This window comes from Garra rufa, chromosome 7 (assembly GCF_049309525.1).
Source record: "Garra rufa chromosome 7, GarRuf1.0, whole genome shotgun sequence".
In the NCBI taxonomy this organism is placed as follows: Eukaryota; Metazoa; Chordata; class Actinopteri; order Cypriniformes; family Cyprinidae; genus Garra; species Garra rufa.
The window spans coordinates 24,385,020-24,399,369 of NC_133367.1; the positions used below are offsets into that span (position 1 = coordinate 24,385,020).

General features: G+C 37.9%; 2 protein-coding genes across 2 annotated transcripts in view; one reads left to right on the forward strand and one right to left on the reverse strand.

The window, feature by feature from the left end:
• The window catches only part of LOC141338054 (ankyrin repeat and MYND domain-containing protein 1-like), a 115,606-nt gene that overhangs the window by 35,530 nt on the left and 65,726 nt on the right, over positions 1-14,350 (reverse strand). The window lies entirely within an intron of this gene.
• LOC141338282 (transmembrane protein 121-like) lies at positions 649-5,039 on the forward strand. The gene has a single exon (XM_073843825.1). It carries the CDS (start codon positions 1,698-1,700, stop codon positions 2,694-2,696), a length of 999 nt encoding a protein of 332 aa, XP_073699926.1. The 5' UTR covers positions 649-1,697; the 3' UTR covers positions 2,697-5,039.

Below are 14,350 nucleotides of genomic sequence, written 5' to 3' on the forward strand. Positions count from 1 at the left end.
TCATTTCTTTGCGACTAAAGAAAGAAAGACAGATCAGAAAAAAATATGAAATATGAAAATAGAATAGAATAGAAAACAGATTTTTAAAATTGTAATAATTCACAATAGTACTGTTTTTACCTTTTTTTAAATTCTTGAATCTTGCAAGACTTTTCACAAATGAGGACTACCATCAAGACCAACCATCTTTGTCCTGATGCTCTCAGTGTTTGCTTCTGCATTGTGGAAACCTTTACTCACTCTCTTTATTGTTTCAGTCGCAGTTTCTCTGAGATTTCCTTTGTCAGATCAAAGACCCCTGGACCACTGCACAGCTCACGATTTGAAGCGGAACTTCTAAGGAACCGAAGGTCTGATAAAGGGAATCCCTAAGAGAGCTACTGTATGTAGACCCTTGGTCTAGTTGTGACAGCGCAGCTCTGATCAAATGAAAGCTTCACGCGGTCTTTATCTGTAGCTGTTGCTGAGCGTCCCTCTTTGACACCCAACGCCTGACTGCGCATAAGTGGAGGGGAGCAGAGAGAGGGAGGAGAGAAGAGAAAAACAGCAGGAGGAGGGTGAAATCCAACCAGACTATGTTGCGGAGCCACAGGCTGTGCACAGCACGTTGCTCTGGAGTTTGAGAGGATGAAAGGAGGAAGACTGAGATTGCTGCAGAGATTTCGGAGGTGAGGACAAGTGGAAACTTATTGACTTCTTTGGCGTCGATACCAGAGAGGAGATGAGAATAAAGTGATTCAATCCACAGGAGGCGCAGGATTGTTACTGTGGAGGAGTGCCGTGCTTTTAATCCTTCAGAAAAGAGGTCATTTTCTTAGAGATAAACTTACTTTTAAATACTTTACCTTTCAAAACCAACATCGATTTTTGGTGGGAGGGAGAGATCTGAGGATTAGATCGGATTTGAGACTTCGGAGGCTTCAAAGACATCTTCTGCTGCAATTTTTCTGAGAAAACATGCATACGTAAACCACATGCAGACTTACTATTCAGTGCAGTCTGGAATGATGAACCTCACAGGAGAAGCATGTCAGCTCTAGTCTTGTGTGTGGCACTCTGAGGATTAGTGCTGGGAACGAATTCACTTCTGGCATAAAATGAGAAATTTATCACAGCCGATCATTCCTGACCCACTCTTTCAGAGAGCATGTGGCTTATTTCGCCTTCCCCTCTCGCTTTTTAAGCTGTGAGACTCTTCCTTGGAAAATAAGAGCCGGTGGTTGTGCTTACAGACCGGGAGGACTAAAATATTTAAGACTCTGGCTATGAACGATGCAATTAACGATTAATGAAAACCGAAGCGGCTGCGATCAGTATGCATAGGTTGCCAACGTTCACTCGGAGAACTGTGGGAGTGAGTTAAGGCGAGAGGACTAATGACTAACAGCGGTAACAGGTTTGCTGTGAGCTACTACGGAGCACATCCTGTGCATTAGGTTGCTTGCTTTTGGCTGAATTTAGAAACATCAAGTGTGGCTCATTCTTGATCTTTTTTGTCTTGCTGCCTCATTATCTCTTTCTCCCATTTTGAGGAACAGGTTGCTGTGCAGCTATTAAGCAGATTTAGATGAACTACTGTTTCCTTGACTGCTGTGCCTTTGGGATAAACAGTTAAGGCAACTCATATGGGTCTACAAAACTCTGTTTGACTGAACATTCAACCACCAATCGTTCTCATCTTGTCCCTCATAGTCAACATGGTTCCACCGCCCCCTTCTAACAAGCCACATGTTTGCCTTTCATGTGTGCTGATCATGAGCAGCATGGCACTGCTGGACGCCTACCTTGTGGAGCAGAATCAAGGTCCAAGGAAGGTGGGCGTCTGCATCATGGTGATGGTAGGGGACGTGTGCTTTCTCATCGTGCTGCGGTACATTGCAGTATGGGTCGGCGCTGAGGTTCGAACTGCTAAACGTGGCTATGCCATGATCCTCTGGTTCTTCTACATCTTTGTGCTGGAAATCAAGGTATACTTCGTCTATCAGAACTACAAGGCTGAAGGTGAAAGAGCGGACGCTCTTACCTGCAAGGCTTTGACGGTGCTGCTTTCCGTGTTTGTGCCAGGACTTTACGTAACGCTGGCAGCCATCGACCACATGGAATATGTCCGCCCGATCAAGAAGAGAGAGGAGTTGAGGAGTCGGCTGTTCTGGGTTGTGGTTGATCTTCTCGACATCTTGGACATTCAGGCCAGCCTATGGGAACCTCAAAGAAAAGGGCTCCCTCTATGGGTGGAGGGCCTTACTTTTTTCTACTGCTACATACTACTTCTGATACTTCCCTGTGTGTCGCTAAGCGAAATTAGCATGCAAGGCGTGAACATCGTGCCGCACAAGATGTTGCTGTATCCCATTCTCAGTTTGGTCGCCATTAACTTTATTACGATTTTTATACGGGGAGGAAATATGGTGTTTTATAGGGACATCCGAGTGTCTGGAATACTCATGGGTAAGAACGTCATCGCCATTGTCTTAAAAACGTGCAGCTTCGTGCAGTACAGGAGACACCTGCAGGAGGCACCAGCACCTGCTCTTGCTCCGGAACTACAGAGGGACGCAGTGCCACAAAGTTCACGAGGGGCAGTGCCAGTCGTAATGCCCATGTCAATGCCAATGCCTGTCACTATGCCAACTCCACAGGTAGTCATACAAGATCTCACCACACTTCCAGAAGAGCCTGAACTTGAGGAAACATGACGAAAGGGGGAATGTTCACACTGAGCAATGCACAACATTAACTGCTCTGAGATTTTTTTGTTCTAATGTTAATGCGGGTGTACACTGTATGATTTACTACTTTAATATTGTTTCTTATCACATAGTATGACGATGTTAATGATTGGATACATGCCAGACTGGACTGCTCTGACTAGTTTTAAAACACATTTGTGATCCTGGACCACAAAACCAGTCATAAGGGTAAATTTTTTGAAACTGAGATTTACACATCATCTGAAAGAATAAATAAGCTTTACATTGATGTATGGTTTGTTAGGATAGTACAATATTTTGTCGAGATACAACTCTTTGAAAATCTGGAAATTGAGGGGGCAAAAAAAATCTTAATATTGAGAAAATCGCCTTTAAAGTTAGGAAGTTTACAAAACAGCTTCATGAAACATGATCTTTACTTAAAATCCTAATGATTTTTGGCATAAAAGAAAAATCAATAATTTTGACCCAAATCCATTTGTATTTTTGGCTATTGCTACAAATATACCTATGCTACTTGTGACCGGTTGTGTAGTCCAGGGTCACATTTTAAAACACTACTTAATCATTTTCTTCAGTATGTGTCTATTATTCCACAGTATAAATAACTAAACATCCCTAAAACAAGATGGATTTACATTTTGTATTTAGAATTTTTTTTTTTTTTTTTACCATACTGGTAAATTGCTTTTTCTTGTTTGTATACATAAACATACTGCATTTTGTTAGATTTATGCTTTAAAAAAGAACATTTTTGCAAATGGGTTAATGCCACACTTTAGTTTTTTAGACAAAATACTGATTAAAATATTTTTGCAGTGCAGTCCACATACCATTGTCAGTTTCAGAACTAATCACATGAATTTTGCCTTGAAAAAAAAAAAAAAAAGACTGGGTGAGTCTCTGAAAACAAAAAAGTGGCAAAATGCATAGAGTGTGCACCCAGTTTCAGTAAAAAAAAAAGTGTGATTAAAGATGTTGATGAGATGACAAATGTTTGTGAAATGAAGACACAAAGGCAGCTGTGGATCTGGGGTCCGTTCATTTTCAGAAAAAGTCTTTAACTCTGGAATGTAGTCGTTCATAAACAACATTAATTAACAAGTGGAATGACAAGCAAATCACACTTGAAAGAACTCTCAGTGACCCTATGATTGTACAATCACAGACAGCTGCGAATATATCATCTATTTTCGTTTCTTCTGGTAGGGTGTTAAAAATGTGGTAAATCATCATGTTCTTTGCAGTATTTAATCATCATATCTTTGCAGTCATTTAATAACTATGGTGAAAAGTTGTGTTTTGAAAGTCCTACTACATTTTATTTCTCTTAAAGGGGACATCAGATGCAAAATTCACTTTTAGATGGTGTTTGCATATAAATGTGTCTGAACACAACCACCCTACAATGATAAAAAATCTTTTTTTTTTAATTCCCAAAAACCCAAACAGTCTCAATTATCAAGCCATTTTAATTTTCTGAGTGGTATGATGTCATACTGCTCAAGCCCCGCCCACAGCCAATGACAAACTGTCCCGTATTAGCATATTTCCATTCTCAGCCAGTTGTATGCTGTCTGCCATTTGCTCCACACTATCTACCTTATTTTTTCCATAAAAGTGGGCGTGGCCATTTGTAAATTTAATGTGTCTGGCTTCCGGTCTCATCTGTGTCCAGCTATTTTTAGCTGTATAAAACAGTCGTTTTGCTGCTTGATATTGCAAACTGGTGTGTCTTACCATATTATTTTAATGTACTATTTTAATTATGTACACACAGGTTTGTGCTGCAAACCGTTTTACCGTTTACTGCACGTTGTTATTCTCACTATTTCCCTAAAGCGAATTCTCACTATTTCCCTACAGCGAATCAAGAACCGGAAGTCTTGCACATTCACAGAAAACGGCTTACTTCCGCATTGAAAAATAAGGTGGATAGACAGTGTAGAGTAGACAAAATGCGAAGAGAAAAAGAGAGGGGGTGGGATCTAGAAAGATCCTCAAAAAGGGATTCGAACTCGGGATGCACGTAATGCAACGACGTTACATGTTGGCGCACTGCCCACTAGGCTATCGGCGACAGAAGAGACATGATAGTTTTGTTTTTGATGGTAACACGTCACCAAATACACAAAAGACGCAAGAGGAGGTGGGGTGAGCAGAGCTCATTAGCATTTAAAGAGCCATGCACAAAACGAGTTGCTGTGAACAGAGCTGTTTTTGATAAGTTACAAAGGGTGTTGTTTTACACGACCATTGAGGAATTTTAAGGTATGTTATGGACATTTCATGAAGAATCATACCAACGTGTGGAGAACGGGCATCTGATGTCCCCTTTAACTAATCACAAATTGAATGTTTTATATTTGATGGAATTATGCTTCATATATTATTGTTTTGATGTTTTATGAAAACCAAATGAATGATATTTTGTTATTAAAACAATGTTTTTGTTGATATCTGATATTGTTTTTCTTTCTTACTGATGCAGTGCCACCTAGAAATGCACCTAGTGACCACCCAAAACCCCGGCAATGGTTAGTACATGGCTAGTACACCCTAAAAACCGTTTATGATCTCATAACACCCTAGCAACTCTATAACAGCACCCTGGCAACCACTCTAGCACTATGCCAGTACAACAACTTGAGAAAATCTAGTCTTCACTCCATCATTCTTTGTTCTTTTTGCGCAAAGTTTCAACAGTTTGCTAAAAGCCAAGACATCCCCAAAGTGGGGTGCAAATCCCAATCATGTTTTTCAGTAAGATTATTCTGTTTTAAGGCTCTGAACTCTTATCTTGTCAGTTCAACATGATGATGAAAGGCAGCTTGTCTTCTTCCTCTACAAATCTAGAATTGGAGGCGGCTCATTTGAATAAAGTTGTCATAATCAAATGCAAATTTAGCAAAGTTTCGTCTTCTGTTTTTAAATTATTAGCAGCTGTTAACCCACTCCAAATCTCTGAGGGCTTTCTATTTAAATCCAAAAATCAAAGCTCAGCCATACAGAGTATTTCAATAACAATAAGTAAAACACTGTGTGCCTTGGGTGAATTATAAGAAATGTTTTATGACAACGTATACCCAGGGCTACAATTTTAGCATGTTGCTATAGCTACTGTTAGATTAGCACAGTCGACAAATATAGCACAAAGACATGTCTCAAAAAAAAAAAAAAAAGATCTCAGTAAATACACCTGACAGCTTCTTATTGCTTCAGTGACACGGTAGATCTTTCTGTGCCAGATAGAAACACAAACATATAATCGCATATTTTTTACCTGTCAACGCTGAAGTAAATGGTTACAAGTCTGTCAAAGCAATTCCTTTCAGTCAGTAAATTATTGTTTATATCTTGCCAGTTAATTTGTAAGGTGCTATGTATCTAAATAATGAATGAATACATGTTTGATGTAGCTGCTTTAAAAAAATGACATCTTTCACTTCCCCTCGTTCATATGAGTGAATGAGACTTTCAAGCTGCAAAATCACAAAAAGGCACCATAAAAGTAGGTCAAATGACTTGTGTGCTATACTTCAAGTCTTCTGAAGCCATATGATAGCTTTGTGTCATGAAATCTTTTCTGAATCTTACACAATGCAGTGCGTTTTTATTTCTGGCATACTGCAGATTGCCAACTTGAATTACTTGTTAACTAAGGTAAAATGAACTAGAATATTAGAATTTGATCTTTAAATTACATTTTAAGACAAATAAAAACTACCACTGTTTAAGGATGTGCTCACACTTGTCATGTTTAGTTCGATTAAAACGAACTCAAATGTGATAGCTCTGTTAGTGCGGTTCATTTGAGTAAGTGTGAACGCTGCCATCCAAACCCTGGTGCGCACCAAACAAGCGGACAGAGACAGCTAAAAAGACGAATGCACGTTTTCATTTAGTTTGGAGGTTGTGAACGCATCACTTTAGGTTCGGTATTGTTAGGTTCACTGTCAAAAATGGCACTGTGAACGCTAAGTGGACCAGGACTAAATGTAACATTTTCCTTTTTGGTCCGGAGCAAATGAACCGAATGAACTGAACTACATGTGTGAACACACCCTCTGTTTGCTTCTAAACAAACTCTAATGTGGTTCAAATAAAATATGTGGTGTATTCACACCAGGAAAGTCTGCTAGTTCACTTGCTTTGGTCCAGACCGAATACAATGTTGATTTTTTTTTTTTTTTGGTTTGGTTTGGTGTGCTTAAGATCATCCATTCATTGGTTCATCCATTCAACCGTACCAGAGTTTGTTTGGAACCGGACCGAGACCATCTCTTCAGCTGGGTCTTGGTACAGTTGTTTGGTCCGCACCCGAGTGCGATTGCTGTATTCACACCTGCCCAAAAGATCTGCACCAAAGAGGGAAACAAACTTGAGTTTGATTCAATCAAACCAAACAAGACAGGTGTGAAGACCAAATACTTCTAAACAAACCAAAAACAGGAAGTAACGACAAGATGAGACGCTATGCGACGATCTACAAAAATGAGAGAGAAGGCAAACGTGGAGCAACAAAAAAATAAAAAAATAAAATCATATACACGCAACAATGAGCACGCTTAATCTAGCAGACGGCATTAGGTGTAGTCGACTTAAGTTGAACGCACTGTTTCCTTTTGTTTTGAGTGTTCGTTGAGCTCCATCACAAAATATACATCATTCAACCCAACCAATTAGGTTGTGAATGTATCATTATGCCTTTAGGTTTGGTATCTTGAGGTTCGATGTCAAAAATGGCAGTATGAACACTAAGCGGACCAGGACCAAATGTATCATTTTCCTTTTTGGTCCGGACTCCGAATGAACCAAACTACAAGTGTGAACACACCCTAAGACAGTTGTTTTCCGAAAAAACCTTCAGCTTTTTGGCGCCATTTCAGAAGAATAAATTGAACGCAAACCTCGTTGGTTCTTATGTTTATCATCATTGCGATACATTTTAGTGCAGAAGTCTTCAACCCTGTTCCTGGGGACCCACTATCCTGAAGAGTTTAGCTACAACCCTAATCAAACACACCTGAAGCAGCCAATCAAGCCACTCAAGACTGCTTGGAAATTGCATACAGGTGTGCTGAAGCAGGTTGGAAATAAACTTTCCAGGAAAGGATCCCCAGCAGCAGGGTTGAAGACCTCTGTTTTAGAGATCTGACAACTAGGTGAGGTTCTCACATCACCTCTAGGGGGTGCAGAAGACACTTTGAGAACCACTGGGTTAGGGAAGTTTGTTGAACATGAATATTTGTTCACTTAAAGTTCAAGCATAGTTGAAGCTTATTTATATTCATGTTAGCTATAAAGCAGTGGATCGCCACCTTTTTGACTCCAAGGTCCCATATGTGCACAATGACTTTTCAAGTAGTTCATAGTTCAAGGATAATTAGCTAGGAATTAAGGATACAGCCTTTAAAAATTATTTTGACATACCTTGCTGTTGTTTTAGCTAATTTTAATGCTTGTTTTGTCTGATTTTGAATGATTTGATGTTATCTCAAGACCTCATTTAAAAGTTTTCTGGGGTTGAGAACCACTAGGCTAAAGCAGTGACATCAGTTAGGTCTAAATGTTCTAAATCTAAATGTTACCATTGTATTCAAAAAGCTAACTAACCCTGACAAACTGTTCTACAACAAATTGATAGCTGGCCACCGAAAAACCTCTTAAGTTAAGACTCGGTAGGACTGCTTGAGAATACAGCCCTCACGCCATGACGATAATAGCCCAATTACAGAAGCAAAATTGTGTGAGTTGTTATTTTGGACAGAGGGTGGTATTAAACTCGCTGCTATTTGCCAAGAAAATGGAGGCCACTGCTGCACCAAGGGATTATGTGTCAGTCAGTCCTAATGTGGGTAAAAAATGAAAAAATGGACTGTAAAGACATGGGGCAGCTGCCGGCAGTGCTCTAGTGCAGCTAACTACAAACCCGCAGCTGATAAATGCATCCGGAGGGAGCCATGAAAGTCAAATCAGAAATAGAGGACGGCATAAAAAAATATTCTCGTCGGGTATTCTGGATATGCACATATTAGTGTGATTCTGTGTGGATATGAGAAGTCTCAAGGCAGTGGAGTTATCGGATTGTAGATAGATAGCTAGACAGATACAAACACAAGCTCTGAAACAACTTCACCTTTTAATGACATCACCAAGCCCTCTTATTTTAAGCCCCTCCTCTAAACCACTTGATTGATACTATTTGTTTGAAACTCATCTGTGTACGCGGCTGATGAGAATTCCCTCATAATCCACGAGAGAAACACAGAAAAGCTTTAACACACTTCCCCCACTATGATTCAGAGCCGTTGGCACCTGTTGACAGAACCAGTGGGTGGCAATTAAGCTGCATTTGGAGGAACATGGCATTTCAACACATTGCGGCTGCAGTCATATACTGGAACAGCTTCAGCGGCATTTAATTGGACACATCATTATCTGTCGACATTGCATTTGGATTCTTGAATTATACGATTGTGTAGTTTTGTTCCTGCTACAGAACCTACAGGGGGTCTCGGTCCTCTTGTTTCCACTTCAATTAGTCTAACAATGCATTCAGCTGGCCGCTGTGCCACCAGAGTGCCCCGACCGCCACACAAGACCAAAACAAAATGCGTCATCCAGACACTCTGCTTGTTTACTCAAGGATGCGTCAATCTGTTACTCTGCTTAATTTACCATGACAATTTGGTAATTAAATAACTAACACTTTTCTTCTATTAAAGTTTCTTATTAGCTCCTCATAGCTGAGATTGTTTACTTCCTCAGGCAAAATGTGATTATATAAATGCACACAAGTGGGCGAGTAATGCATAACTGAAATAAACATTTTTAGTACTTCAAAATAAATGCTGAACAATGTGACACTGGACCACAAAATCAGTCATAAGGATAAATTTTTCGAAATTTAGATTTATACTGAATAAATAAGCTTTCTATGTACTATATATGGCTTTGTTAGGATAGGGCAATATTTGATTGAGATACAACTATTTGAAAATCTAGACTCTAAGGTGCAAAAAAATCCAAATATTGAGAAAATCACCTTTAAAGTTGTCCAAATGAAGTTCTTGGCAATACATATTACTAATCAAAAATTAAGTTTCAACATATTTATGGTAGGAAATTTACAAAATATCTACATGGAACATGATCTTTACTTAATATCCTAATGATTTTTGGCATAAAAGAAAAAAAAATCTATAATTTTGACCCATACAATGTATTTTTGGCTATTGCTACAAATATACCCATGCTACATAAGACTAGTTTTGTGGTCCAGGGTCACATATTTTCATTTGAATAGTTAACCTAGACCCTATAATGAGTATATTTGCATATCTGTGCATGTGTAGCTCTATTGTTAAACTGTGGTGTTGATAACATTACATTTAAGGAGTGAGTATAGAATAATTCATAGTATGAGAAAGTGCAAATCATTTCTATGAATCAACTCTTTCGAACAAATTAGCTTTGATTCAGTTTGGATCGCATCACTCTGGGATGCGTTTCCCAAAAGCATGGTTAGCCAACTACGGTCGCAAGTTCCGTCGTTACCAACATAGTTCAACGATTCGGTGTTTCCTGAAACCATAGTTCAAACGAACATTCGCAAACAGCGTCGCAAACTTACGTAGTTAGAACTACAGCTCTCGACCTGTGGTTAGAAGCATAGTTTCTTGCTAGTTTCTCAATAAATGTTGCTCTTGGGCACAATAAGTAAGCTAACATGCAGTACAATCTATATCTTCAATTGAATATAAATATAAATGCATTTTAATCTATGTATTTTTGTGCATCCTCTGTAAGCGTTGTTTATGAGTAGTGCGCATTTGCACAACCCCGGAGTATGATGTAAGAGAGAATACGTGATGAATCAAACATCAAATAAAGCGAAATGACAGGGAACAAAAAATAGTAAATTAATCATTAGGTGCCATGTTCAATATAGCTGCATTTTTGAGATCTGTAATAAGTTAAATAGCAGAAGTTATTAATCGGTGACGTCATTAACAACGGCCCTAAGTTGTTGAACTAATGTGGTTCAAACTACGGAGATGCGACCTTGTTCGGGAAACAGTCGTGACTAGTTCTTTTCCACAACAATGCATCGTACTATGGAAGTTAATCAGCGAGTTACGTCGTTGAAACGCACCCCAGAACGGTTTTGTGAACCTGTTTAACCGATGTAATACATGCTCTAAAACATTAACACATTTCCGAGTATCTGAGTTTAATGAGTCAGCTGGTTGTGGACTCGAGAACCACTCGGATCGATTCAGTTCGATTCGCATCGCTCAGAACAGTTTTGTGAACCTGTTCAATTGACCTTATGCACGGAGCGTTCTTTAGAACTTCCACATATAGAAAAGCCAGCTCGTAAACTTCCGCTGAAGCTCATTTTATATGTGATATATATTAGACGGACACTCTTGAGACTCATCTACTGCCTCGTTCTTATCAGAAACTGAGAAAAATTATAATTGCAACATTATAAACAATGATAGCGGCATGAACATTCAGTTTCATATTATTTAACAACATATAATTTAAATGCGCAGCCTGGCAATCCCGTACTGTCCGTATCTGCATAGTTGTACATTTAAATGCTGCCAGCTAAACACTATCATAACATGTTTACACTAACATTAGCTAGCTAGCGACACTTCTCTTCAAGGACATCTAAATCATTTTCTTGATAATCACTAACTTGCCTTCATAGTCATTAATACATTTTTAAAATCTAGCAATATTTTAAAGCCTTTATTATTTTCTAACTCTACAGCTGTAAAATAAAATGTACTTTAAGGACTCACTTTTCATTCATAAAAACGGCATCGGAAAAAATTCACGGAAAACGTCTATTTTTTGGCTAAAATAATATGGAATTACCCCATATAACCAATAGATGGCAGCAGAGGATTATTTATTATGCAGCTGCCTTTTAAACTCCCTATATATTTCAAGACCTTTTCGATTTATTATAAAATTACTAGTATAATAAATTGTAGTACTTTTACCGACCTTAAGTATATATATATATATATATATATATATATATATATATATATATATATAGTATAGCAAGTGCAGAAAGTCATTAAGTTCACACACAAACAGCCTATAAGGGTGAATTATTTAAATACTTATATATAGTTCATTACAAATACGTTAAATATTTATGGTATAATAATTAAATAATGCACTCAATATGAATCGATAGGAATTTAAAATATTTTATAAAATTTAATAACTACATTTTTTAAGTTTTATCTTGTACTGTAAAATCTTTTAAATAGCCTATATTTAACCAACACATACTTGTTACTGCTGTAGTTTTGTTACTCTGAATTTATTCTGAATCATTTAAGCTCTTTTTTTGACATCAGCTTGTCATTTGTTTGGTCCGGTCATTACTGTCAATCATAGCAACGACTTGCGCATATTCAGCCGATTTACTCGAAAATTTATTTAAACTGGCATTTGTCATTCTTGAAACCGTATATACATGGACGTTTGGTCCTCTCAGACAAACAACACTTTTCTTCTATTGTAAATGGATTATGTAGAGAAAACGAACAAAGTACGCTCATATTACGGCACAGTACAGTAGACCGGAAATGACTTAGCTGGCTTGTCAGTATTTCGTGCTTATGGTTAATTAATACTCAAAAGAACGATGACTTCCAATGAACGATTCATTCATGAAGCCGACAAAGTTAATGTATAGTCTTATATTAACCAGATACAAAAAGATAAAACACTTAATCAAACGTATCTATTTCATCTTAATTAAAACCCTTGTACTAACCAGCCACAAGTTTGTTGGTGCTTGCAGCGTCACGTCAAAAAGCTCCGCCCCATCGTATACATAACATCATATTTGAAAAAAGGAGTTTGTAAAAGTATGGGATATTATCTCCTTTAATAGAATCCTCTGAGTTACAGATGAAAATCTTAAAAACCTACCGCCTGGAGTACCATCAAGGAAGTCGTGAAAATACACTGCAGACCTATGTGTGTTTTTGTTTACGCTCCTCAGCTTTAGCCTGTTAACAGTACGAGAGCGCGAGCAGAGTAAAGTTTTCTGATTGGCTGAGATGTTTTCTCAGGTGGTCTATGATTGGTTTGCGACGCATCCCGTCTTATTTCTCGTGTTCAGTCAGTGTTGCTGAACAAATTGCTTGGTAATCTTGTTGCATTGCCCCTTTTTATGACACAATCGTATTTACAATTATACAACGAGTCAAAAACTATTTAAACAGGTTACACAGCTGGTTGAGTTTTTTAATAACAAGAAACCTGGTGGAACTCCGTTATTAGTTTTTCCTTTTAGCTCAAAAACATAAGCTTTAGATGGGCATGAAGCTCCTACACACAGCAAATAGAAAATATATTAAAACGTTAAGCAGTTTTATAAACAATATGAATCATTTGCATTTTGTTTTTGATCCAGGATTTCTCTGAAATAACATATAGCTAGTAAAACATCTCTTTTTACATAGACATATCAGGAAAGTGAACAGAAACCATCTGAAAATGTAATGTAAATGACATAAAATAGTGAGCTGATTAACCAAAGATACTTCTCGTAGAAGTTTAAACTAAGAGACACATCACCATCGCAACACTGAGATGCAGTTGTCATTGCTGCCTCACACCTGAGGGAGTTCCTATGGCAACATGAGCCTCAGGTGATACCGTTGCTGTTCTGATGCTCAAAAAAGAAACTCGAAAAAGACTTTAAGGAGAATCAACAATGAATCATGCACTATGAGGGCATTGTCATATTCAAGGCTGCTTCTATACCTATGAACATGGCAGATGGTGTGATAATTGACAAGTTTTTGTCTGATAAACAGTTACCATACAGGCAAAAAAAGCAATTTTAGTTTGAAATCAACATTAAGCCACATTTGTAACCCCTTTTACTTCTGTAAAGTGTTTTTTTTTTTCTGGGTGGAACATATGGATGGTTTCAATTAAGATAGATTGCAGGTTAATTTGAGGATGTCATAATACCATTCGCAATTGTTTTCTCATGCTACATTATCACTGTTGTCAGTGATTGCATTGTTTCTGGGTTGAAAGGCAATTTATTGCTCCATTATCAGTTATTATTTGATTAAAGTGTAATGAAGACTCTTGAAGGCATATGTTCAGTTAATCAGTCTTTGGCTTTGTTCGTTCGTTTTTAAAATTCATTTAGAATATAATTAAGCATCTTAATATTCCACACACATTCATCCCATTGTTAACAACTCCATATGGGGCATGTTTTGTGCAGGGTGTGAAATGAATATATCAGTGTCAAGACACAAAAGCAGTCTTCCTTTGAATGTTAAACACTAAAAAAATTCATTTCACTCTTTTGATAGTGTATATTCAAAAGCCAAAGAAATAATTACGTTCCACTAGGTATAGAAGTCCAGATAAAAAAAATTAAATAAAAGTCATTGTTTCAATTAAAACTGATTTGTTCAGCGACCAGTGAGTGAAAGATAAATCAGTCGCTCTGTTTGTGCCTAAGAGAAGATGTGAGAAAGCCAGACCCGCTGTGAAAAAAAAGCTGTCACAGACTTGTTTACATTGTCAGAAGTGCTTCTCTTGAGGAGTCTTTCAAACTCCTTTGTCTT

Coding starts and splice junctions, on each gene's coding strand:
- LOC141338282 (XM_073843825.1), top strand. CDS start 1,698: ATGGTTCCACCGCCCCCTTCTAACAAGCCACATGTTTGCCTTTCATGT.